At 44.9% G+C, this 26,342-nt stretch overlaps 1 protein-coding gene across 1 annotated transcript in view; it reads left to right on the forward strand.

Annotated features, from left to right (window-relative positions):
- The first annotated feature begins 1,906 nt into the window (after positions 1-1,906).
- DRG1 (developmentally regulated GTP binding protein 1) overlaps positions 1,907-26,342 on the forward strand; it is a 34,766-nt gene continuing 10,330 nt past the window's right edge. The window contains exons 1-6 of the mRNA XM_003821480.6: positions 1,907-2,217; positions 3,107-3,230; positions 5,510-5,685; positions 13,503-13,572; positions 22,751-22,920; positions 25,794-25,924. Of these exons, the coding sequence (XP_003821528.1) occupies positions 2,176-2,217; positions 3,107-3,230; positions 5,510-5,685; positions 13,503-13,572; positions 22,751-22,920; positions 25,794-25,924 (713 nt within the window). The 5' untranslated portion in view covers positions 1,907-2,175. The remainder of the gene's footprint in view (positions 2,218-3,106; positions 3,231-5,509; positions 5,686-13,502; positions 13,573-22,750; positions 22,921-25,793; positions 25,925-26,342) is intronic.

Raw genomic sequence — 26,342 nt, forward strand, 5'->3', positions numbered from 1 at the left:
GTCTCCCTCTGTCGCCAGGCTGGAGTGCAGTGGCACATTCTTGGTTCACTGCAACCTCCACCTCCCGGGTTCAAGCGATTTTCCTGCCTCAGCTTCCCGAGTAGCTGGGACTACAGGTGCATGCCATCATGCCTGGCTAATTTTTTGTATTTTTAGTAGACACCGGGTTTCACCGTATTAGCCAGGATGGTCTCGATCTCCTGACCTCGTGATCTGCCACCCACCTCGGCCTCCCAAAGTGCTGGGATTACAGGCATGAGCCACCGCGCCCGGCCTAAATACTTGTTATGTGCAGGAACATATCTGATTCACTCTCTACTCTGTCCCCAGTGTTGTCACAGTGCCAGGCAGCAGTTGGAGCTCTGTAAATAACCATTGCATGAACAGGATGGCCACCCAGGACTCTGGGGAAAATGAGTATTACTCTTTGGTGCCTATTGACAGTTCAGGGCCCCAAGGTGGGTCCCAGGGTGTCTTTGAGCAGTAAGTGTTAACTTATCTGCAGGCCTCATATAATAGATTTGCTAAGGAGCACCTACTCACAGAGCAGTGATGCCCTTGATATTGTCAGCCAATTAATTCCTTAAGTACTTCAAGTTAGGATAGGCCTGCTGATTTGATTTTATCTGTCTTTTAAGATTGATCTTTGATCATGTCCCATTCCAGCTGGACCTCCTCATCTTCCCTCCTCCATTGCTAATGGTGTGGGATCTAATTACCTCATCATCCCTTAATTTATTTATGAAAAAGGCTGAGGTTAAAGAAAAGAAAGAAGAAACTCTCTTTGGCCCTTTGGGGACCTTCTGTAAAAGCTTTCCCTTCTGTTTCTCCCCCTTTATGCACGAGAAAACCTCCCTTTTTTTGTCTCTGGGAAGTTAGGATAGTTCTTGTTTACAAATGTAACTAAATTAAACTTCCCTCCCAGGGCTGGGTGGAGGCCAGCCCTGTGGATTAAGCCTGGCCTGTCGACTCCCGCTGGAATAATCAATCTATCAAAACAACCCATTGATCCTGAGGCAAACCGCTTTCAGAACCACCACACAGTTCCTGGACGTCCTGGCTTCCTCTTCATGAGACACTTGGGGAAGAGGAGTCTTTTGAAATTTTAAATTTTATTATTACACAAGTAATACATGGATACATTCGTCTTGTAAAAATTTAACTTCAAAATTCTGTGGAATAAAATGTGAAAGGCCTTTTCTTTGCATCCCATCCCACAGTTAAGAGCTTCTGATGTATTTTTCTGTTTAGGCCTTTAAACTGCACGTTCATACACGTACACCTATATAAATGTACTTTAATTTTTAAAATAACATAAATGGTATCACTACGTAGGTGCCCTTCTGCTAGTTGTTTTCCCATTTAACATGTCCTGGATAGCCAGTCAGACCACAGATCTACGTTTTAACGGCTGTAATCATATTTCAAAAACAGGATAGAGGCATTATTCATTTATCCATTTTCCTACTGATGGGTGTTAATATAGATTTCAATTTTTTGGTATTACAAACTATGTTGCAAGCAGCAGTTCTCTGGGAATTATCCATTCAAGTATGCACTTATTTTGGGCTCCCCATGTGCTCTACTCGGGGTTCGGAGTAAACAAAACCGACCTAAAAATAATTTTGAATGATAGAAAGGGGGCATTTTCTTTATCCAAGGGGGTGAGACAGGCTGAAGATGGGTCTCTACTCCCTCGCAAGACCATGGAGGGCGTCGGGGTGTCACCCCAGCTGTGAAAAAGGGACCCAGGACCCGCAGATGCTGGCGAGGAACAGGGGTGCGGAGCATGAGTCGGCTTTGCACCACGCCCTGGGGTCTCCAGCACTGAAGCGTTCAGTACCATGCAGAGCAGCTGGGAGCTGGTCCCGCTGGGCGGGGCCGAGCTGCGCGCGACCCTCGGCGCGCTCGGGGAGGCCCAGACAGGGGTGGCCTCTCTGGCCTCCGCTCCCGCGGGCTCTATGACACCGCACTGGCTCGCGGGACGGGGCGGGGTCGGGTGAGGGGGAGGAGACAGCCTCACGCTTTGCGACTCGCGGTGACCCCTACGCGGAACTCTCTCGCGAGAATTCGAAGTACCGCGCCTGCGTGCTGCAGTAGCGCCTGGTGGCGGTGGCGGTTTGCCCGCGGGTGTGTGAAGGGAGACAGTGTGGAGGCCACAGGGTACTCGCCACGATGAGCAGCACCTTAGCTAAGATCGCGGAGATAGAAGCAGAGGTAATGGACGCAGCTGGCGGTTCACTCTTAGTCTGAGCATTCCTTCTTTGGTGGCGTCGCTCCTTCCTGTTCTCCTTTGAGCCGCGTCAGGACCGGGCCTAGATTCCGCGACTTTTCTCAGCGAGGCCCGTGTTCCGACTGCCCTCCGCCACGACTAGGAGTCCCCGACTCTCCTCAGTCAGGGCCCCCTTTCCCCTCGTCCCGCGTCTACGCTCTCGGACTCCCCTTTGCCCGGGCCCGCGTTCCGCACCCCTGCACCTTAGGCCCTTAGTCCGTTCCCCCTCCCAGTGTTTGGCTCCTGTTCTGATGTTGTTTCTTTCCGTTTTTCTCTGAGAAACACTGAATCCTGTCCCTTATTCCATCTCTGACTTGGTCAGATAGTTCAGGATCTTTCCTCATCATCCTTCGGTCTGTCCCCCTTATTCCCCCTTTTCCCAGTGTCTACCCTAATGACCCCCTGATTCAGAGTATTTGCTCCCGGTAATCGGATCTGGAAGTAAAATGACATCTGTGTGGGAGCAGTTTATTCCGCCTGGATAGTGTGTGATTCCATTGCGTGCGGCCCTCAGAGCGCTTTACAATTAGGAAAGTGGTGTCCCAGTGTTAGATGGATCCAAACAGCTGCAAATAGTAGAAAAGGAACCCGCAGATGGGTTTTAGTCTAGTCTGGGGGCACTAATTGGAATGACCTTAATCGTCTTTCCTCTTTGGGCTTTGCTTTGTAGTGAGGGAAATGAGCTGGATGGAGGAGATAATGGACTTTTACTCTTTTAAAGCCTGTAAACTGGGTGTGCTAACATTAGTAGGACTTGGGGGAAAAAATTATCCTCTCAAAGCTGGGGGAAGCGTTCACTGCTTCTAATTTATGGCTGTGATTCCTCCCTTTTAGATGGCTCGGACTCAAAAGAACAAGGCCACAGCACACCACTTAGGGCTGCTTAAGGCTCGTCTTGCTAAGCTTCGTCGAGAACTCATTACTCCAAAGGGTGGTGGTGGTGGAGGTCCAGGAGAAGGTTTGTGTTCTTCTTCAATATATATATTTTTAGGTATAATTTTTGTCAAAATAGTACATACATGTGGTTTAAAAATAACTAAAGATGGCCCAGTGCAGTGGCTCAACGCCTGCAATCCTAGCACGCTGGGAGGCTGAGATAGGAGGATCACTTGAGGCCAGGAGTTCAAGACCAGCCTGATCAACATAGACCCCCATCTCAAAAAAAAAAAAAAGTTTTTTAAAAACAGAAAAATAACTAAAGATGTTCTACTAAAGTAGATTTATATTTTCTAAGTATGAATTCTTGAACTGTGTTTATTTTTATTCTGCCGGTTTCAGAGGCAAATGAATATTGTCTAAGTGTACTGTAGTTTTATTTATATCCTGCACTGATACAAAATAGATTTACATGCGCTGGGTGCAGTGGCTCACCCTTGTAATTCCAGCACTTTGGGAGGCTGAGGCGGGAGGATTGCTTGAGGCCAGGAGTTCGGAACCAGCAAAGCCCTGTCTCTATGGGCTTAGAAATGAGGGGTCCCCATAGGTATGAAAGAAGATGTACAAAAAAAAAAAAAGGCTGGGTGCGGTGGCTCACGCCTGTAATCCTAGCACTTTGGGAGGCCAAGGCGTGGATCACGAGGTCAGGAGTTCAAGACCAGCTTGGCCAGCATGGTGAAACCCCATCTCTACTAAAAATACAAAAATTAGCTGGGCATGGTGGCGCATGCCTGTAATCCCAGCTATTTGGGAGGCTGAGGCAGGAGAATTGCTTGAATCGGGACCCAGGAGGCAGAGGTAGCAGTGAGTGAGATTGTACCACTGCACTCCAGCCTGGGCTACAGAGCTAGACTCTGTCTCAAAAAAAAAAAAAAAAAAAGTATCCTAGCATGGTGGTGCATGTCTGTGGTCTCAGCTACTTGGGAGGCTGAGTTGGGAGGACAGCTTGAACCCAGGAGGTTGAGGCTGTAGTGAGTTGTGATGGCACCACTGCACTCCATCCTGGGTGATAGAGCGAGATCTCATCTTAAGAAAACCAAAGTAGGGCCAGGCGCGGTGGCTCACTCCTGTAATCCCAGCACTTCGGGAGGCCGAAGTGGGCGGATCACAGGTCAGGAGTTCGAGACTAGCCTGACCAACATGGTGAAACCCCGTCTCTGCTAAAAATACAAAAATTAGCTGGGCATGGTAGCACGAACCTGTAATCCCAGCTACTCAGGAGGCCTAGGCAGGAGAATCGCTTGAACCTGGGAGGTGGAAGTTGCAGTGAGCCGAGATCATGCCACTCACTGTACCCCAGCCTGGGTGACAGAGCTAGACTCTGTCTCAAAAAAAAAAAAAAGAAAAAACAAAGCCAAAGTAGATTTATATTGGCTTACAGAAATGTAAATCTATATCATCAACAAGATTAAAAATAAGTAAGAAAATTGATGCAAAGGGAAAACGTAGGAAAAATAAGTCGAAGCCAAGGGAGATAAGATTTAGGACTAAAAGGAATGGCGTAAGATCTGTGCACCTGGTAGAGAAGGGCCACAGATTTGACTCTGAACTTGTTGGCAGCCATTGTAAAAAAAAAGAAAAAAAGAAAACCCAGTCAGTCATACAATTTACAGAATTTGAAAGACAAAAAAAAAAAGCAAAACTCTTTTTAATTAATTAATTTGTTTATTTTAGTTATAAAAGGGCAGCTCCTCCATAGGCAGAGCAGGGCTACACCATAGGTAGAGTAGCTAACAACTCTATTTTTGGATCATTTTTCATACATATATTTGGGCTGTACCTTTTTTTTTTTTTTTTTTCGAGACAGGGTCTTGCTCTGTTGCCCAGGCTGGAGTACAGTGGTGTGATCACAGCTCACTGCAGCCTCAACCTCCTGGGCTCAAGCGATCCTCCCACCTCAGCCTCTGAAGTAGCTGAGACCTACAGGCATATGCCACCATGCCTGGCTAATTTTTGTATTTTTTGTAGAGACAGGGTTTTGCCATGTTGCTCAGGCTTGACCTGAATTCTTGGACTCAAGAGATCCTCCGCCTCAGCCTCTGGAATAGCAGGGACTATAGATGTGTGCCACTGTGCCTGACTTTTTTGAATACAGTTTTTTTATATCAAACACTGCATTGAATTTTGTGAATTGCTGTGCCCTCAAGTTTTGTGTGCTTTAGTTCTCCTTTAAAGGTAAACCATAAAAAGTTTGAGAAATAGTGCCTAGAGGGGTAGGCAGTAAAAATGTGAAAGAAGTTATATGAGTCTTAACACTCCGGGGGATAACTCTCCTCTTTTTGGTATTCATTGATGTTTTAGGTTTTGATGTGGCCAAGACAGGTGATGCTCGAATTGGATTTGTTGGTTTTCCATCTGTGGGGAAGTCAACACTGCTTAGTAACCTGGCAGGGGTATATTCTGAGGTGGCAGCCTATGAATTCACTACTCTGACCACTGTGCCTGGTGTCATCAGATACAAAGGTGCCAAGATCCAGGTGAGTCAAGCCTGCAGACTAAGGAAGGAAAGAAATCTATTCTTCATTTAGGAAGAAGTTTATTGGGAGCTCACTGTATGCCAGGCCTGATCTTTGATCTATCAGGCACTTACTACCTGGTAGGGGAAATAGAGCAGTACGATAATAAAATGGGATAGCGCATGTGAAAATGCAGAGAAAGGGCCGGGCGCAGTGGCTCACGCCTGTAATCCCAGCACTTTGGGAAGCCAAGGCAGGCAGATCACCTGAGGTCGGGAGTTCGAGACCAGCCTGGCCAACATGGAGAAACCCCATCTCTACTAAAAATACAAAATTAGCCAGGCGTAGTGGCACATGCCTGTAATCCCAGCAACTCGGGAGGCTGAGGCTGGAGAATCGCTTGAACTACTTTTTCACCTGAGGGTGGGGGCTGGGACTACAGGTGAGCACCACCATGCCGGGCTAATTTTTTGTATTTTTAGTAGAAATGGGGTTTCACCATGCTGGTCAGGCTGGTCTCGAACTCCTGACCTTGTGATCCGCCCGCGTTGGCCTCCCAAAATGCAGGATTACAGGTGTGAGCCACCGCGCCCGGCCCCCTGGTTGTATTTTTAATGGCCCTTTTTCCAGCTGGTCAGGTGCCCATGCAGAGACACATGTCCCTTTCTGGGATCCCGTGTCCAAATGTATATAACAAGAATGAAGCAGTGTGGACATATCTGGACCATGGCTTGATTCTAGCTGGTTTCGGAGTCTTGTTGAGAGTCACAGCTTTGGCAGCTCAAGAGAATAACTTTTTTTTTTTTTTTTTTTTTTGTAGGATGCTATTGACACCTCTCTCAGGACTTTTGAGTATTTCAAAATAGAGAGTTGCTTAACTCCTCTCCTCTTTCCCAGAACACCTTCACTCATTTCAGTGTCTTCTGACCTTAGAGTCCCCCAACTTTTTTTTTGCATGGTGCTCTCTTTCCTCCCTTTGTCCTCTGCCTCTGTTTTTCATCCACTTTTGGCTTTCTCCAGAAACTAAGTTATGTAAGCTTACTAGTGGGTATCCTTAATCTTCTTTTTTTTTTTTTGAGACAGAGTCTGTCTCCCAGGCTAGAATGCAGTGGTGCAATCTCAGCTCACTGCAACCTCCGCCTCCTGGGATCCAGCGATTCTCCTGCATCAGCCTCCCAAGTAAGCTGGGACTACAGGCACGCACCCCCACGGCTGGCTAATTTTTGTATTTTTTTGTAGAGACGGGGTTTCACCATGTTGGCCAGGCTGGTCTCGAACTCCTGACCTCATGATCCTCCTGCCTCAGCCTCCCAAAGTGCTGGGATTACAGGCGTGAGCCACCGCGCCTGGCCTCGCCTGCTTTAACTTCTAAAGGCATTGGAGTTTGAAGTAGTTTAACATTCAATTCCTTAAAATTGTGTAATTCCATGTTTTTTTGTTTTGTTTTGTTTTGTTTTGAGACAGCATCTTGCTCTGTCTCCCAGGCTAGAGTGCAGTGGCATGATCTCGGCTCACTGCAACCTCCGCCTCCAGGGTTCAAGCAATTCTCCTGCCTCAGTCTCCTGAGTAGCTGGGATTTCAGCCACATGCCACCACACCCAGCTAATTTTTTTGTATTTTTAGTAGAGACGGAGTTTCACCATGTTTGCCAGGCTGGTTTTGAACTCCTGACCTCAAGTGATCTGCCCACCTCGGCCTCCCAAGATGTTAGATTACAGGCGTGAGCCACTGCACCAGGCCCCATGATTTAAATAAATATTTTTTTTTTAGGTTTTGGTTGGTTGTAACATGAAATTCGGATATATAAAGCATTGACTTTTTATTGAATGTTACTTATTAGGCATTGACTATTTTATTGAATGTTGTTATTGAATGTTGAATTATTAGTTGCTACATTTAAATTCTTCAGCCTAACTTTTAAAATATTTCCCTCTGAAGAAAAGCTAAATTTAGGTTGCCTTTACTTTTGTAGAGGCCTTAATAAATTTTCTTCTTTTTTTTTTTTTTTGAGACGGAGTCTTGCTATGTCGCCCAGGCTGGAGTGCAGTGGCGTGATTCGGCTCACTGCAACCTCTGCCTCCAGGATTTAAGTGATTCTTCTACCGCAGCCTCTCAAGTAGCTGGGACTACATGCGCATGCCACCACACCCGGCTAATTTTTGTATTTTCAGTAGAGACGGGGTTTCACCATATTGGCCAGGCTGGTCTTGAACTCCTGACCTTGTGATCCACATGCCTTGGCCTCTTAAAGTGGTGGGATTATAGGCTTGAGCCACCGTGCCTGGCCGGGCCTTAATAAATTTTCTGCCTGTGTTCAGCTGCCACAGTTAGAAAGCCCTTGCCCTTTTTCCCTCAGTTTATTCATTCTCTCTTTCAGATGATCTTTTTGAAGTTATAGTCATATTCCAGTTTTGAACAGTTTTAGATTATTCATGTAGATTATCCTTTTGAGTTCTTGCTAACATCAGTTAGGCTCATACTGTTGGGCATGTGTGTGTGTGTGTGTGTGTGTGGGGGGGGGTTATTTATTTTTTTATTTGAGACGGAGTCTTACTCTGTTGCCCAGGCTGGAGTGCAGTGGCGCGATCTTGGCTCACTACAATCTCCGCCTCCCGGGTTCAAGTGATTCTCCTGTCTCAGCCTCCCAAGTAGCTGGGATTACAGGTGCCCACCACTATGCCCAGCTAATTTTTGTATTTTTAGTAGAGACGGGGTTTCACCATATTGATCAGGCTAGTCTCGAACTCCTGACTTCAGGTGATCCACCCGCCTCGGCCTCCCAAAGTGCTGGGATTATAGGCATGAGCCACCATGCCTGGCCTTTTCTTTTTTCTTTTTCTTTTTTTTTTTTTTTTTGAGACGAAGTCTCACTGTGTTGCCCAAGATGGAGTGCAGTGGCACAATCTCAGCTCACTCCAACCTCCACCTCCCGGCTTCAAGTGATTCTCCTGCCTCAGCCTCCTGAGTAGCTGGGACTATAGGTATGTGCCACCATGCCCGACTAATTTTTGTATTTTTAGTAGAGACGGAGTTTCACTATGTTGGCCAGGCTGGTCTTGAACTCCTGACCTCATGATCCACCTGCCTCGACCTCCCAAAATGTTGGGATTACAGGTGTGAGCCACCGTGCTTGGCCACTTACCTGCTTTTTGTTACTGTAGATTAGTTTACATGTTAAGAACTTTACATAAACAAAAACCACATATAAATATAAATGCACTTTCTTTTCCATAGGCTTCTTTCATTCTGCATAATTTTGCATTCATGTTGGTGAGCTTTTAATTCTCTCTCGTGGTTTTTTTTCCTTTCATTTTGTATAAACTTTTTGAGCTTGGCCAACATGGTGAAACCCTGTCTCTACTAAAAATAAAAAATTAGCCAGGCATCTCTAATACCAGCTCCTAGGGAGGTTGAGGCAGGAGAATTGCTTGAACCTGGGAGGCAGAGGTTGCAGTGAGCCGAGATCGTGTTACTGCACTCCAGCCTGGGCGACAGAATGAGACCCTGTCCCGAAAAAAAAAAAAAGTTGCAAACATAGTACAAAGAGTTCTCGTATCACTTGCCTGCTTCTCCTGTTGTTAACATCTTACATAACCATAGAAAAATTATCAGAGATAGATGAACATTTCTGCAACAGTATTCACTAAACTATAGATCTTATTTTAATTTTTACCTGTTTTTTCCACCAGTGTCCTTTTTCTCTTCTAAAATTTTTATCTAGGATCATCCCATGATGCATTTAGCTATTTCTGTCTATTTGTTTGCCATCTGCAGTAGTCTCTGTCTTATCTTTTGTGACCTTGTCACTCTCAAAGAGTAATGATCAGTTATTTTGTATAATGTTCCTCAATTTGGGTTTGTGTGATGTTTTCTCTTGGTTAGACTTATTAGGTATTTTTGGCAAGAATACCACAGAAATGATACTGTCTTTCTCAGTGCCTCCTACCATGGGATTCATATTGTCAGTATGTCTTATTGGTGATATTGTCCTCCATCAATTGGTTATGGTTGTGTCTGTAGGGTTTCTCTAAAGTTACCTTTTTTTGGACAGTTAATATATATTTTAGGGGAGATACTTCAAGAAGATGCAAATCCTGTTTTTTTCTCAAACTTTTGCCTGCTCATTTTCGCATCCATCTGTGGGTCTTGTCTGTAACAGTTATTATTGTACTTCTTGCATCATGGTAATTCTCCCTCGCTCTGTCACCCAGGCTGAGTGCAGTGGCACGGGTACGATCATGGCTCACTGCAGCCTCGACCTCCTGGGTTCAAGTGATCCTCCCACCGTAGCCTTCCAAGTAGCTGGGACTGTAGGCATGCACTACCATGCCTGACTAATTTTTTATTTTTTTGTAGAGACAGAGTCACAATATGTTGTCCAGGCTGGTCTCGAACTCCTGCACACAAGCAGTCTACCTGCCTCAGCCTCCTGAGGTGCTGGGGTTATAGGCATGAGCCACTGTCCTGGGCCTGAGTATGTTCTTTTGTTTGTTTTATTTTTATTTTTTATTTTCATTTTTTTTTTTTTTTGAGTAGATTCTTGAATGGAGAAGTTGAACTGTCTCGCACCTGCTAAATCAGTTTTCATTGCGGTTTATTTAATGCAAAGTATATTTCTGTAATTTCTTATATTCTTAGAGCAAAGCATATCTGATTTAAATTATGTTTTGGTCAGGCATGGTGGTTCAAGCCTATAATCCCAGCACTTTGGGAGGCCGAGGTGAGCGGATCATCTGAGGTCAGGAGATCGAGACCAGCTTGGCCAACGTGATGAAACACTGTCTCTACTAAAAATACACAAAAAAAATTAGTGGGGCATGGTGGCGGGCGCCTGTAATCCCAGCTACTCGGGAGGCTGAGGCAGGAGAATTACTTGAACCTGAGAGGCAGAGGTTGCAATGAGCCGAGATCACACCACCGCACTCCAGCCTGGGTGATGGAGCGAGACTCCCCTTTTTTTCCTTCTTTTTTTTTTTTTTTTTTTTTTTTTTTTTTTTGAGATAGAGTCTTGCTTCATTGCCCAGGCTGGAGTGCAGTGGTGTGATCTCAGCTCACTGCAACCTCTGCCTCCTGGGTTCAAGCAATTCTCCTGCCTCAGCCTCCTGAGGGAGCTGGGATTACAGGTGCCCGCCACTACGCCCCACTAATTTTTTTGTGTATTTTTAGTAGAGACAGGGTTTCACCATGTTGGCCAAGCTGGTCTCGATCTCCTGACCTCAGATGATCCGCTCACCTTGGCCTCCCAAAGTACTGGGATTACAGGCTTGAGCCACCATGCCCAGCTGAGAATCCCTATGAAAAAACAAGGCCAGACACTGTGTCTCATGCCTGTAATCCCAGCACTTTGGGAGACTGACGCGGGCAGATCACTTGAGGTCAGGAGTTCGAGACCAGCCTGGCCAACATGGTGAAAACTTGTCTCTACTAAAAATACATAAAAAAAATTGGTGGGGCATGGTGGCGAGGACCTATAATCCCAGCTGCTCAGGAGGCTGAGGTGCGAGAATCGCTTGAACCTGGGAGGCGGACATTGCAATGAACCAAGATTGCACCACTGCACTTCAGCCTGGGTGATAGAGCGAGACTCATTCTCAAAAAAAAAAAAAAAAAAAAAAAAGATATTTTAAGTGATGTTTTAATAAGCTGCATCTCTGTTTTCAGTTCATTTATGTGTATAATTCAGTATTTCCCATACAGTAGACCCTTGGTATTTTTAGATTTTATATTTGTTTTAACTGTTTTGACTGATTCTTAAGGGCAGTCAAATTAATAGTTTATAATTTTGCTGAGATGTAAATTTGAATCACATGTGCTGTGGGGTTGGTTTTTCAATCACATCATTAGGTACACTGAGTTCTGTGAAGTTTTACGTTACTGCATTTCCTGGGCAGTTGAGCAGTCATTTTTATCTTTTTAAAATCTTTTAAAATTTATTCATTTATTTTTATTATTTTTTGAGACGGAGTCGTACTCTGTCGCCCAGGCTAGCATAATCTCGGCTCACTGCAACCTTCGACTGTCGGGTTCGAGCCATTCTTGTGCCTCAGCCTCCAGAGTAGCTGGGATTACAGGTGTGTGCCACCATACCCGGCTAATTTTTGTATTTTTTGTACAGACGGGGTTTCACCATGTTGGCTAGGATGGTCTCGAACTCCTGAGCTCAAGCAATCTGCCTGCTTCGGCCTCTGGGAAAGTGCTGTGGAATTACAGGTGTGAGTTACTGGGCCCAGCCTGAGCAGTCATTTTTTACTGGGGACATACATCAGAGTCACTTGTAAAGCCTTTTGAAGTACAGATCCCTATCTGTTGGCCCTTCAAATCAGAATCTGCAGGGATGGGTTTCAGCTCTCTACATTTTAAAAGTTTTTCCAGGTGATTCGGTTGTGCCTGCTTAAGAACGGCTACAAAAATTTTTGTGAGTTGGGGATTTGCAGAAATTGCAATATGTATCATATGTAAATATCAAGATTCAGCTGATACCTGCTGTAAGTAATTTATATGGAGGCTCAGCCTTCTGAAAAGTGGGGGAACACTGAAAAATATTAATGTAGAATTGGCTGGGCATGGTGGCTCACTCCTGTAATCCTAGTACTTTGGGAGGCTGAGGTGGGTGGATTGCCTGAGCTCAGGAGTTCGAGACCAGCCTGGGCAACACATTGAAACCCTGACTCTACTAAAATACAAAAAATTAGTCAGATGTGGTGGCATATGCCCTGTAGTCCCAGCTACTCTGGAGGCTGAGACAGGATAATAGCTAGAACCTGGGAGGCAGAGGTTGCAGTGAGCCGAGATCACGCCACTGCATTCCAGCCTGGAATTCCGTCTTTTAAAAACAAACAAAAAATAATGTAGAATAATGGATTTTGGCTAGAAAACATGGGTTATAACCTATTAGGACTATGACTTTGGACAAGTCACTTACCTGCTGTGAACTTCAGCTAGTATCCTTATCTCACAGGGTTGTTAGGCATTTTCAATGAGGTAAAGTACATAAAAAGCCCGGCCTAGGTGCGGTGGCTCATGCCTGTAATCCCAGCACTTTGGGAGGTCGAGGCGGGCAGATCACGAGTTCAGGAGTTTGAGACCAGCCTGGCCAATATGGTGAAACCCCGTCCCTACTAAAAATACAAAAATTAGCTGGGCGTGGTGGCGTGCACCTGTAGTCCCAGCTACTCGGGAGTTTGAGGCAGAAGAATCGCTTGAACCCGGGAGGTGGAGGTTTCAGTGAGCAGAGGTGGCACCACTGCACTCCAGCTTGGGCGGCAGAGTGAAGACTCCTCTCCCAAAACAAACAAACAAACAAAAAACGCCTATAGGCTGGCATCTCCCAAAACTAACAGACAAAAAACGCCTATAGGCTGGGCGTGGTGGCTCATGCCTGTAATTCCAGCACTTTGGGAGGCTGATGCCGGCGGATCACCTGAGGTCAGGAGTTTGAGACCAGCCTGGCCAACATGGTGAAACCCCCGTCTGTACTAAAAATACAAAAAAGTTTGCCAGCGTGGTGGCAGGTGTCTGTAATCCCAGCTACTTGGGAGGCTGAGGCAGGAGAATCCCTTAAACCCGAGAGGCAGAGGTTGCGGTGAGCTGAGATTGTGCCGTTGTACTCCAGCCTGGGCAAAAAGCATGAAACTCCATCTCAAAAAAAAAAAAAAGCCTGTAGCTGACATTTAGTAGGTGCTTATTAAAAGTAATATTCACACACTCGCTTATAAGGAAGATTGGATTTGGGTCGGATTAATTATAGGTACTTGAGAAATAAATTAATTCTGTTTGATATTTTCAAATTTATAACCAGTTTTTTCTTTCATCCTCTTCCCCCATTCTTAATCTTGCAGCTCCTGGATCTCCCAGGTATCATTGAAGGTGCCAAGGATGGGAAAGGTAGAGGTCGTCAAGTCATTGCAGGTGAGTGGTTTAAGTGCCACCATCCTGGGATATCATTCCCTTCTCTGGTACTATTCTTTTAGTCAGGGACTACTTGGCTTGGAGATTATACCACAGTGAAGGGCATAGTTTCACCTGACTTCTCATTTAAGTTGAAGCTTGAAGGGACCTCAGCTGCAACGTTAGCAATGTTCTGAATCTCTGCTGTCCAACATTGTGGCTCCTAGGCATGTATGGGTATAGAGCTCTTGAAATGTGCCTAGTACAATTAAGGAGCGTGGAGTCTGTATTGGACAATGCAGCTTTAGACATTTTATATGGCTGTCATCTTGAGATTTTCTGCTCTTGTGTGGGATCTTCTGTTTCCTAGAGGCAGTGTCTACTTTTTTGGGATGTTTTGCTGAAGCACATTCTTTAATAACTTCCCCAGAGAAGATGAATGATACAGTTAAACTTTTCTGTCTTTTCTTTTTTTTTTTTTTTTTGGGACAGTGGCTCACTCTGTCATCCAGGCTGGAGTGCAGTGGGAGAATCTTGGCTCACTGCAACCTCTGCCTCCCGGGTTCAAGGGATCCTCCCACCTCAGCCTCCCAGGTAGCAGGGACTACAGGGGTGTGTCACTATGCCTGGCTAATTTTTTTTTTTTTGGTAGAGACGGAGTTTCACCATGTTACCCAGGCTGAAGCTCAAGTGATCTGCCTGCCTCAGTCTCCCAGAGTGCTGTCCTTTCATGTGTGAAGGTTATTTTTATTTTACCCTTGTACTGGAGTCATTAATTTGGCTATTTATAGAATTATAAATTAGAAGTCATTTTCCCTCAGAAATTTGAAGAACGCTATCTTCTAGCATCTACTATTGCTGTTGAGTCCAATAGTTAGAACTTTTTTTTGTTTTTTGATAAAAAACCAACTTTTTTTCCTCACTTGAAGATCTTAAAAGCTACTTCAGGCCGGGCACGGTGGCTCACGCCTGTAATCCCAGCATTTTGGGAGGCCGAGACGGGCAAATCACGAGGTCAGGAGATCGAGACAATCCTGGCTAACACAGTGAAACCCTGCCTCTACTAAAAATACAAAAAAAAATTAACCGGGAGTGGTGGTGGGCGCCTGTAGTCCCAGCTACTTGGGAGGCTGAGGCAGGAGAATGGTGTGAACCCGGGAGGTGGAGCTTGCAGTGAGCTGAGATCGTGCCAACAGAGTGAGCCTCTGTGTAAGAAAAAAAAAAAAGCTACTTCAGCAAACTAATTCTTGGTTTGGGCTTTTCCTTTTTCTTTGTTTTATTTTCTTTCCTTTTTTTTTTTTTTTTGAGATGGAGTCTTCCTCTGTCGCCCAGGCTAGAATGCTGTGGTGCCATCTTGGCACACTGCAAGCTCCGCCTCCCGGGTTCATGCCATTCTCCTGCCTCAGCCTCCTGAGTAGCTGGGACTACAGGCGCCCACCACCACGCACGGCTATTTTTTGTATTTTTAGTAAAGATGGGGTTTCATCGTGTTAGCCAGGATGGTCTCGATCTCCCGACCTCGTGATCCGCCTGCCTCGGCCTCCCAAAGTGCTGAGATTGCAGGTGTGAACCACCGTTCCTGGCCCTCTCTTTCTTTTCTTTGATTTATTTTGCTGGATATTTGGTGGAGCCTTTTTTTTTTTTTTTTGAAACACTCCCATCACCTAGCCTGGAGTGCAGTGGTGGGATCTCGGCTCACTGGAGCCTCGACTCCCTGGACTCAGGTTATCCACCTCAGTCTCCCGAGTAGCAGGGACTACAGGTGCGTGCCACCATACCCGGCTAATTTTTTTGTATTTTTAGTAGAGACAGGGTTTTGCCATGTTGCCTGGGTTGCCTTTTTTTTTTTTATTATTTTTAATTTCCATCTCCCTTTCCTGGTGTGGTAGACTCTTTCAGCATGATGACTCATATCTTTCATTTTATGGAAGATTTTCCTGTTTTCTTTGATAACTGCCTCTATTTCTGAGTTCCTTATTTATGGAAGGACTGCTAATAGAATGCTGGACTTCTGGGTTTATAATTTTCTTAATTTTCTTTTTTTATAAAGATAGAGTCTCACTCTGTCACCCAGGCTGGAGTGCAGCGGCCTGATTGTACGTAGCTCACCGTAACCATGAACTCCTAGGCTCAAGCAATCTTCCCATGTCAGCTTTCTGAGTAGCTAGGACTACAGGCACGCAACACCGTGTGGGCTAATTTTAAAAATTTTTTTGTAGGGGTCTTGCTCTGTTGCCCAGGCTGGTCTTGAGCCCCTGGGCTCAGTGATCCTCCTGCCTTGACCTCCCAAAGTGTTGGGATTACAGGTGTGAGCCGCTGCACTTGGCCCTTTTAATTTTTTAAAATTATCTTTTGTCTCTTAATTTTTTCTTTATGTGATTTTCTCAGCATTGTCTTCTAATCCTGCTATTGAGTGTATTTCTGCTCTAGTATTATTTTTAATTTCTAAGACTTTGTTTCTGTCTTCTGATTTTTCCTTTTTTTATCATCTTGTTCTTGTTTCATGGATGCATTATTTTCTCTTAGACTCCTACCTATTGTGGGTTTTTTTTTTTTTTTTTTTTTGAGATGGAGTCCCACTCTGTTGCCCAGGCTGGAGTGCAATGGCGCGATCTCGGCTCATGCAATATCTGCCTCCCGGTTTCAAGTCATTATCCTGCCTCAGCCTCCTGAGTAGCTGGGATTACAGGCACCTGCCACCACGCCTGGCTAAGTTTTGTATTTTTAGTAGAGATGGGGTTTCACCACGTTGTCCAGGCTGGTCTTGAACTCCTGACCTCAGGTGATCCACCCACCTTGGCCTCCCAAAGTGCTAGGATTACAGGGGTGAGCCACCGGGCCCTCCCGACTCCTGTCTATTCTTAACAAGAACACATATGACTTCCCTGTTGTCAAACCTGATGGCCAATTTATTGTCCACATCTTTCTAAAGAGAATAACACAGTTGATCACTCCCTCCTTGAAGTATTTGCTTTACCTGATCTCTGATACCAGTGCCCCTTCCTGGTCTCCTTTGCTTGATCTGCCCCATCATCAGACTCTTTACATGTGGATTGCCCCAACACCTAATCTTGGAGATTCTTTTCTTCTCTGTCTCTGCCAAATGAGAGTTATTTCATCTAGTTCTTTGGTTTTAAATGTCTGGATCTATATTCTAATGATTATGAAATGTGTGGCAGTAATTTGCCCTCTGATGAAGTGCATACCAGCTGCCAACATATCTCTGCTTGGATGTCTAATTAGGTGTCTCAAAGTTAACGTGTAAGATTACATTCTTGATCTTAGCTGAAGCGGGAGGATCACTTGAGCTCAGGAGTTTGAGACCAGCCTGGGCAACATAGTGATACCTCATCTCTATTAAAAAATGAAAGTAAATTTAAAAATTAAAAAACAAAAAGAAATTCTTGATCTCCCATCCTCAACTTGCTCTTCCCTTAGTCTTTTCTATCTCAGTAAAGGCAAATTTATCCTTCAGAACTTTTAGGTCAAATCTTTTTTTCCCTTTCATCCCGCACATCTACTATGTTGTTATATCCAGCTGGTTTTACCTTTGAAATATATCTAGAGGCCAGCCACTCTTTTTTTTCCCCTTTTTCATCCTTAAGTGAAAAACTTATGTGACTGACATGCTGGCTACTATGCTAAGGAGGAAACTCTACCAAAAGGTTGAGTTAATCATGCTTCTCAGTTCATGGCACATTTTCTTTTTTTTTTTTTTAGAGATAGAATCTTGCTCTCTTGCCCAGGTTGGAGTACAGTGGCATGATCACAGCTCACTGCAGCCTCAATCTCCTGGGATCAGGTGATCCTTTCTTCTTAGCCTCTTGAGTAGCTAAGGACTACAGGCACGTACCATCATACCCGCTAATTTTTTACTTTTTGAGAGACAGTCTCACTATGTTGTTCAGGGTGGTCTCGAAAACCCCGGGCTCGAGAGAGTCTCTCTCTTCTCAGCTTCCTGAGTAGCTGGGACTGCTGGCATGTACGACCATGGCAGGCTAATTGATTTTTACTTTTTTAGGGGTAGAATCTCGATATATTGCCTAGGCAGTGATTGTTGTCTTACTGTTTTTCAAATATTTCTCTTAAATTCTATGTCTAATATGATATCTACTAGTTACATGTGACTAACATTTAATTACAATTGAATAAAATTTAAAATTTAGTTCCTCAATTATGTAAACCACATTTTATGTGTTTATTAGCTACACTTGACTAGTAACTACTGTATTGCACAGTACAGATGCAGAATATTTTCATTATTACAGAAACTTCTATTGGATACCACTGCTCTCGATATTAATTCCTTGTCATCTTTAGACATTATAAATATCTTCTCCCGTTAATTTTGTCCAAGGTGGTATTTGTTGAATAAAAATCCTTAATTTTGTTAGAATCTACACTTTATTTGTAGCTGGGACCACAGGTGTGTGCCACCACGCCTGGCTAATTTTTTTGTATTTTTAGTAGAAACGGGGTTTCACCATGTTGGCCCGGCTTGTCTAGAACTCCTCACCTCAAGTGATCCGCCTGCCTCGGCCTCCCAAAGTGCTGAGATTACAGGTGTGAGCACCTGGCCTACTCTTTATTTTTTCTTATGGTTTGTGCTTTTAAAGTTTTATTTAAGAAGTCCTTATCTTTCCTTAGGTCTTAGATATAGTCTCCTGTTTTTTCTATACTTTTAGGTCCTTTATTTACCTAGAGACTACTCTTATATCTGATATTAGAAGGGTATCCAATTTTAATTTTCTCTGTATAATGAGCCACTTTCCCCAACACCTTCTATTTTTTTCCCCTTTGATTCGTAGTGACTCCAAACTCTTCACCTATATTGTCACTTCCTTCATTATGCCTTGTCTCTAACATTATAGCCCCATAACTGGCCTTCTTGCTGCTATCCTACTGCTCTGTAGTATCTTCTCACTACAGCTAGTATGATTGTGTATAAGAAGTCAGATCAGTCCAGGCACGATGGCTCATGACTGTAATCCCAGCACAGAGGCAGGCAGATCACTTGAGGCCAGGAGTTCCAGACTATCCTGGCTAACACGGCAAAACCCAATCTCTACTAAAAATACAAAAATTAGCTACTTGGGAGGCTGAGATGGGAGGATCACTTGAACCTGGGAGGCGGAGGTTGTAGTCAGGTGAGATGACACCACTGCATTCCAGCCTGCGTGACAGAGTGAGACTCTGTTTCAAGAAAGCAAACAAAAAAAAGAAGTCAGATCATGTCATTTGTTGTCTATACCTTCTGATGTTTTCCCATATTATTTGGGATGAGACCCAAAGTCTTAACATAGCTTACAAGCTACGGTAAATGACCTGGCCCCTGGCTGCCTCTCTGACCTCCTTTTCTATCACTTCAGTCACTGGGCTTAAGATATCACTGGCCGTCCGGGTGTGGTGGCTCACAGTCTGTAATTCCAGCACTTTGGGAGGCCAAGGTGGGTGGATCACCTGAGGTCAGGAGTTCAAGACCAGCCTGGCCAACGTGGTGAAACCCCATCTCTACTAAAAATACAAAAATTAGCCAGGCATGGTGGCAGGTACCTGTAATTCCATAGTCTGTAATTCCAGCACTTTGGGAGGCTGAAGCAGGTGCATCACAAGATGAAGAGATCGAGACCATCCTGGCCAACATGGTGAAACCGCGTGTCTATTAAAAATATAAAAATTAGCTGGGCATGGTGGCGTGTGCCTATAGTCCCAGCTACTCAGAAGGCTGAGGCAGGAGAATCGCTTGAATCCAGGCGGCAGAAGTTGTAGTGAGCGGAAATTGCACCATTGCACTCCACCCTGGTGACAGCAAGATTCTGTCTCAAAAAAAAAAAATAGCTGGATGTGGTGGTATGCTTCTGTAGTCCCAGCTGTTCGGGAGGCTGAGGTAGGAGGTTCTCTTGAGCCCAGGAGGTCAATCTGCAGTGAGCCATGATCATGCCACTGCACTGCAGCCTGGGCAACACACAGACACCCTGTCTCAAAAAAAAAAAATAATAATAATAATAATAATAAGGCCGGGTGTGGTGGCTCACACCTGTAATTCCAGCACTTTGGGAGGCTGAGGCGGGTGGATCACCAGGTCAGGAGATCGAGACCAACCTGGCCAAGGTGGTGAAACCCCGTCTCTGCTAAAAATACAAAAATTAGCTGGGTGTGGTGGTGCGCGCCTGTAGTCCCAAGCTACTCGGGAGGCTGAGGCAGGAGAATCGCTTAAACCTGGGAGGCGGAGGTTGCAGTGAGCCGAGATTGCACCACTGCACTCCAGCCTGGCGACAGAGCAAGACTCTGTGTCAAAAAATAATAATAATAAAAATAAAATCATGGCTGCTTGGTGGCTCATGCCTGTAATTGCAGCACTCTGGGAGGCTGAGGGGGGTGGATCACTTGAGATCAGGAGTTTGAGACCAGTCTGGCTATCATGGTGAAACCCTGTCTGTACTAAAAATACAAAAAGTAGCTGGGCATGGTGATGCATGCCTGTAGTCCCAGCTACTTGGGAGGCTGAGGCAGGAGAATAGCTTGAACCCAGGAGGCGGAGGTTGCAGTGAGCCGAGATCACGCCATTGCACTCCAGCCTGCGTGACAGAGCAAGACTCCATCTCAAAAAAATAAAATAAATAAAATAAAATCAGGCTGGGCATGGTGGTACATGCATGTAATCCCAGCACTTTGGGAGGCTGAGGCGAGCGGATCACCTGAGGTTGAAAGTTTGAGACCAGCCTGACTAACATGGAGAAACCCTGTCTTTATTAAGACTACAAAATTAGCTAGGAGTGGTGGTCCATGCCTGTAATCCCAGCTACTTGGGAGGCTGAGTCAGGAGAATTGCTTGAACCCAGGAGGCAGAGGTTGTGAGCTGAGGTCGCACCAATGCACTCCAGCCTGGGCAACAAGAGTGAAACTCCATCTCAAAAAAAAAAGTCTACCACTGAGGCTGGGCATGGTGGCTCACGCCTGTAATCCCAACACTTTGGGAGGCCGAGGTGGGCAGATCATGAGGTCAGGAGTTCAAGACCAGCCTGAACAACATGGTGAAATGCTGTCTCTACTGCATTTCAAAAAAAGAATGAGGGGTCAGGGTCAGGTGCAATGGCTCATACCTGTAATCCCAGCACTTTGGGAGGCTGAGGCAGGAGGATCACTTGAGGCCAGGAGTTCGAGACCAACCTGGGCAACATTGCAAGACCCTGTCTCTACAAAAATAAAAATTAAAAAAAGAAAAAAATAGCCATGTGACATGGCACACATGTGTAGTCCCGGATATTCAAGGAGACTGAGGCAGGATGATCAGTTGAGCCCAGGAGGTGGAGGTTATAATGAGCTATGATCATGCGACTACACTCCAGCCTGAGTGACAAAGCGAGACCCTGTCTCTTCAAAAAAGAGAATTTTAAAAAATGAGGAACTAGAAAGTTGATGGAAGCAGAATATTTTTTTTTTTTCTGAGATGGCGCTCTGTTGCCCAGGCTGGCTGGAGTGCAGTGGCATGATCTCGGCTCACTGCAACCTCTGCCTCCCTGGTTCAAGTGATTCTCGTGCCTCAGCCTCCTGAGTAGCTGGGATTACAGGTGTCCACTACCATGGCCAGCTAATTATTTATTTATTTATTTATTTTTGTAGATGGATTCTCGCTCTGTTGCCCAGGCTGGAGTGCAGTGGCGCAATCTCAGCTCACTGCAATCTCTGCTCACTGCAATCTCTGCCTCCCGGGTTTAAGAGATTCTCCTGCCTCAGCCTCCCAAGTAGCTGCGACTACAGGCATGTGCCACCACACCCGGCTAATTTTTTGAATTTTTAGTAGAGATGGGGTTTTACCATGTTGGCCGGGATGGTCTCAATCAGCTCACCTTGTGATCCTCCTGCCTCAGCGTCCCAAAGTGCTGGGATTACAGGCGTGAGCCACTGCGCCGGCCAGTTTTTGTATTTTTAGCAGAGACAGGGTTTCACCATGTTGACCAGGCTGGTCTCAAGCTCCTGACCTCAGGTGATCTTCTCGCTTCAGCCTCCCAAAGTGCTGGGATTATAGGTATGAGCTCCCGTGCCCAGCTGGAAGCAGGATTTTTGACAAATGAATTTTAATATAGAAAAAGGCCAGATACTGTGACTCATGCCTGCAGTCTCGGCAGTTTGGGAGACCAAGGCAGGAGGATTGCTTGAGGCCAGGAGTTAAAGACTACAGTGAGCTATGATCATGCCACTGCACTCCAGTCTAGGCAATAGAGCGAGACTCCGTCTCTGTCAATATAAATATAAATATATATTAATAAAAATAAGATATGCAGGCACAAAAGACTACTTTTTTTTTTTTTTGTACAGATTGAATCTTACTTTGTTTCACAGGCTGGTCTCAAACTCCTGGCTCCAAGCAATCCTTCTGCCTCAACCTCCCAAAGTGCTAGGATTACAGGCATGAGCCACTGTGCTAGGCCAAAATAATATATTTTATATGATTCCATTTATATGAAATTCTAAAACGTGCAAACTATGGTGGCAGAAAGCAGATCAGTGGTTGGCTGGCAATAGTGGGGAAGATTGAAAGGAGGCACAAAGGAATGCTGTAGGTGATGGAAATATTCCATGTCTTGATTGGTTTGGTGGTCACACAGGTATATACATTTGTTATTGAACTGTGTGCTTTAACATGGATACAATTAAAAAAAAAATTGTACCTCAATAAATTTGGTTAAAAATTTGCTAACCAAGGGTGGGCGCAGTGGCTCACGCCTGTAATCCTAGCACTTTGGGAGGCTGAGGTGGGCGGATTGCCTGAGCTCAGGAGTTCGAGACCAGCCCAGGCAACATGATGAGGAAACCTCGTCTCTACTAAAATACAATTAGCCAGGCATGGTGGCATGTGCCTGTAGTCCCAGCTACTGGGGTGGCTGAGGCAGGAGAATCGCTTGAACCCGGGAGGCAGAGGTTGCAGTAAGCCAAGATTGTGCCACTGCACTCCAGCCTGGGCAACAGAAAATGTGTCAACTCTTGGGCAAATAGGTGCTGATTTCATGGCATACAAAGCAAATTGACTTCTGGTATAAATCTTCTGTAGCTATAAGAACTTCACGTATGCATGTATGTATTACAGAAAAATCCTTTGACACTTAAATGTAGGGGGAAAAAACACCTCTACTTGAGTATTTGGGTTAGTTAAGGCTTTATTGAACTTTCTTGCGTATGTTTTTTTCTTACTCTTCAGTGGCCCGAACCTGTAACTTGATCTTGATTGTTCTGGATGTCCTGAAACCTTTGGGACATAAGAAGATAATTGAAAATGAGCTGGAAGGCTTTGGCATTCGCTTGAACAGCAAACCCCCCAACATTGGCTTTAAGAAGAAGGACAAGGGAGGCATTAATCTCACAGCCACTGTAAGTGGGGAATATGACATGGGGCAGGCTGCTGCAGGAATTGGAATGGGGAGTGGATTGGGGTGCATGGACCCTGACATTGGAAAATTTCCTGGCTTTTCCCTGCACTAATTGAGATAACACAATGACTTTATAATGACTGACAAGAAAAACTTCAAGATTAGGATAGGAGCCAGTCTCAGACTTACCTTTGCTACTTATTTCCTCTTTTGGATTATCTATTGGGGATGATATGGGCGTGTGGACCAATATTATGCTTGCATAAAGTAGATGGCCACCAATATCTTCTGTTTTCATTCATTTAACACAAATTTATAGAGTGCCTACCACGGGCCAAGCATTATTTTAGGCTCTGGGCAGGAATGGAAGAGGGAATAGTGAAACCCCCTGCTTTTATATTCTAATTGGATAGAATAGAAAACAATGTTAATGAGTAAAATATAATGTATTCGTCAATGATAAATATAAGAACACAAAGTAGGGAAAGGAGATAGAGTGTTGGTGTGAGGGTTGCAGTTTTAAGAACGTTGGTCAGGGAAGTCTTTACTGAGGTGACATGAAGGTGTGAACCAAGTGGATATCTTGAAGAAGAGCATTTGCTTCATGCCTCAACCTCCTGAGTAGCTGGGATTACAGGTGCCTGCCAGCGCACCCAGCTGATTTTTGTATTTTTAGTAGAGACGGGGTTTCACCATGTTGGCCAGGCTGGTCGGTTTCATTCTGTTGCTTAGGCTGGAGTACAGTGGCACAATCATAGTTCACTGTTAGCTCAAAACTCTTGGGCTCAAGTGACCCTTCTGCCTCAGCCTTCTAAGTAGCTAGGGCTAAGTCACATGCCTCCAGGCTTGGCTAATTTTTTTTTTTTTTTTTTTTGGTAGAAATGGAGATTTGCCATGTTGCCCAGGCTGGTCTTGAACTTTTGGCCTCAAGTTGTCTCCTGCTTCGGTCTCCCAAAGTGTTGGGATTACAGGTATGAGCCACCATACCCAGCCATGTTTTTTATTTCCTGAGCTAAAAAAAAAATGAACTCTTATTACTAAAATGGTAGGACTTTTGGTAGAATAGATTTGGAGGGAAGGAGAAGATCAGGATGTTAAGTTTTAGATGCCAGTTAGACATCCAGGTATTTCAGTCAAGAAGGCATGTGGGGTAGGCTGGGCATGGTGGCTCATGCCTGTACATCTATAATCCCAGCACTTTGGGAGGTTGAGGCAGGAGGATCACTTGAGCCCAGGAGTTCAAGACCAGCTTGGGCAACAAAGTGAGACCCCATCTCTATAAAAATAATAATAAAAAAGAAGGCATGAGGAATTATCTAGGCTGGATATATAAATTTGGTGATTATCAACTTTAATGTCATGGGCCTAACTGAGATCACCAAGGATGTGAGTATAGATAGAAAAGAAAAGAGAGCTGGGCGCAGTGGCTCACACCTGTAATCCCAGTACTTTGGGAGTCCGAGGTGGGCGGATCACAAGGTCAAGAGATGGAGACCATCCTGGCCAACATGGTGAAACCCTGTCTCTACTAAAAACACAAAAATTAGCCGGGCATGGTGGCACGCACTTGTAATCTCAGCTACTCGGGAGGCTGAGGCAGGAGAATCGAACCCAAGAGGTGGAGGTTGCAGTGAGCCGAGATGACGCCACTGCACTCCAGCCTGGTGACAGAGCGTGACTCCGTCTCAAAAAAAAAAAAGAAAGAAAGAAAGAAAAGAAAAGAGAATCGGCCAGGCACGGTGGCTTACGCCTGTAATCCCAACACTTTGGGAGGCCGAAGTGGGCAGATTACATGAGGTCAGGAGTTGGAGGCCAGCCTGACCAACATGGCAAAACCCTGTCTGTACTAAAAATACAAAAATTAGCCAGGCGTGGTGGCACGTGCCTGTGATCCTGGTACTTTGGAGGCTGAGGCAGGAGAATTGCTTGAACCCAGGAGGCGGAGGTTGCAGTGAGCTGAGATCGCGCCACTGCACTCCAGCCTGGGCAACAAGAGCAAAACTCCGTCTCAAAAGAAAAAAAAAGAAAGAAAAGAGACTCAGAGAAATAAGACTTCTTAGACCAAGAGAGAGAAGGAAAACTGAAAGAGTTTGAAATACTGGAAGTCAAGTAAAGTGTTTCACATAGGAGTGACCAATTCTGTCAAATGCTGCTTCTCTGTCAGAATTGAGGACTGAGAGTTTCCTACTAAATTTAACACTTCAGAGCCCAGATGATTTGACTGGCATAGGTTTCAGCTGTCCTGCCCAAAACATCTTTCCCATTATCCTGTCTTAATATTCGAATTTGAACATTTAAGATTATTTCTGTGTTAGTTTCAGTGCTGCCATAATACGGTACCACAGATGGGGTGGCTTAAATAACAGAAATTTATTTTTCATAATTCTAGAGGCTAGAAGTCTGAGATGAAGGTGATGGCAGGGTTGATTTCTTCTGAGGCTTCTGTCCTTGGCTTACAGATGGGACTTCATATGGTGTTTGCTCTGTGTGTCTGTGTCCTAATCTCCTTTTCTTATTAGGACCACCAGTATTGGATTAGGGCCCCACCCTAATGACCTTATTCTAATTTGATTACCGCTTTAAAGACCCTATCTCCAAATACATCACATTCTGAGATACTGAGGTTAAGACTTCATGTGAATTATTTGGTGGGGGAAGGAGGAACACAGTTCAGCGTGTAACACCTTCCTTGGAGTTTGGACATTTATTTCCTACTAAAAGTCAGTGACACTCATCCCGGATGTATTTAGTAATGAGTTCGCATCTTAGCTAGAATTTTCCAGGTACATGGATATTGGTACACTTGGCAAGTATTTTTTTTATTTTTATTTTTTTAAATTTTGTGCTGACTAGTCATCTGCTATTCCCTTTCAGTGCCCCCAGAGTGAGCTGGATGCTGAGACTGTGAAGAGCATTCTGGCTGAATACAAGATTCATAATGCCGATGTGACTCTACGTAGTGATGCTACAGCTGATGACCTCATTGATGTGGTGGAAGGAAACAGGTACTGACTGAGTGTGCAGTCTGTGCCTGACTGAATTGGAAGCCTTGTGATGAAAACAGTATTGGATCTTGAATCTGGCAGAAGTTTATCTTAATTCCAGTTGTCCTACTATCTTTTTTTTTTTTTTTTTTTTTTTTTTTGAGATGGAGTCTCACTCTGTTGCCCAGGCTAGAGTGCAGTGGCATGATCTCAGCTCACTGCAAGCTCCACCTCCCAGGTTCAAGAGATTCTTCTGCCTCAGCCTCCCGAGTAGCTAGGATTACAGGTGCGCACCACCATGCCCAGCTAATTTTTGTATTTTTAGTAGAGATGGGGTTTCATCATGTTGGCCAGGCTGGTCTTGAACTCCTGACCTCAAGTGATCCGTCTGCCTCGGCCTCCCAAAATGTTGGGATTACAGGCATGAGCCACTGTGTCC

This window comes from Pan paniscus, chromosome 23 (assembly GCF_029289425.2).
Source record: "Pan paniscus chromosome 23, NHGRI_mPanPan1-v2.0_pri, whole genome shotgun sequence".
Taxonomy (NCBI): Eukaryota; Metazoa; Chordata; class Mammalia; order Primates; family Hominidae; genus Pan; species Pan paniscus.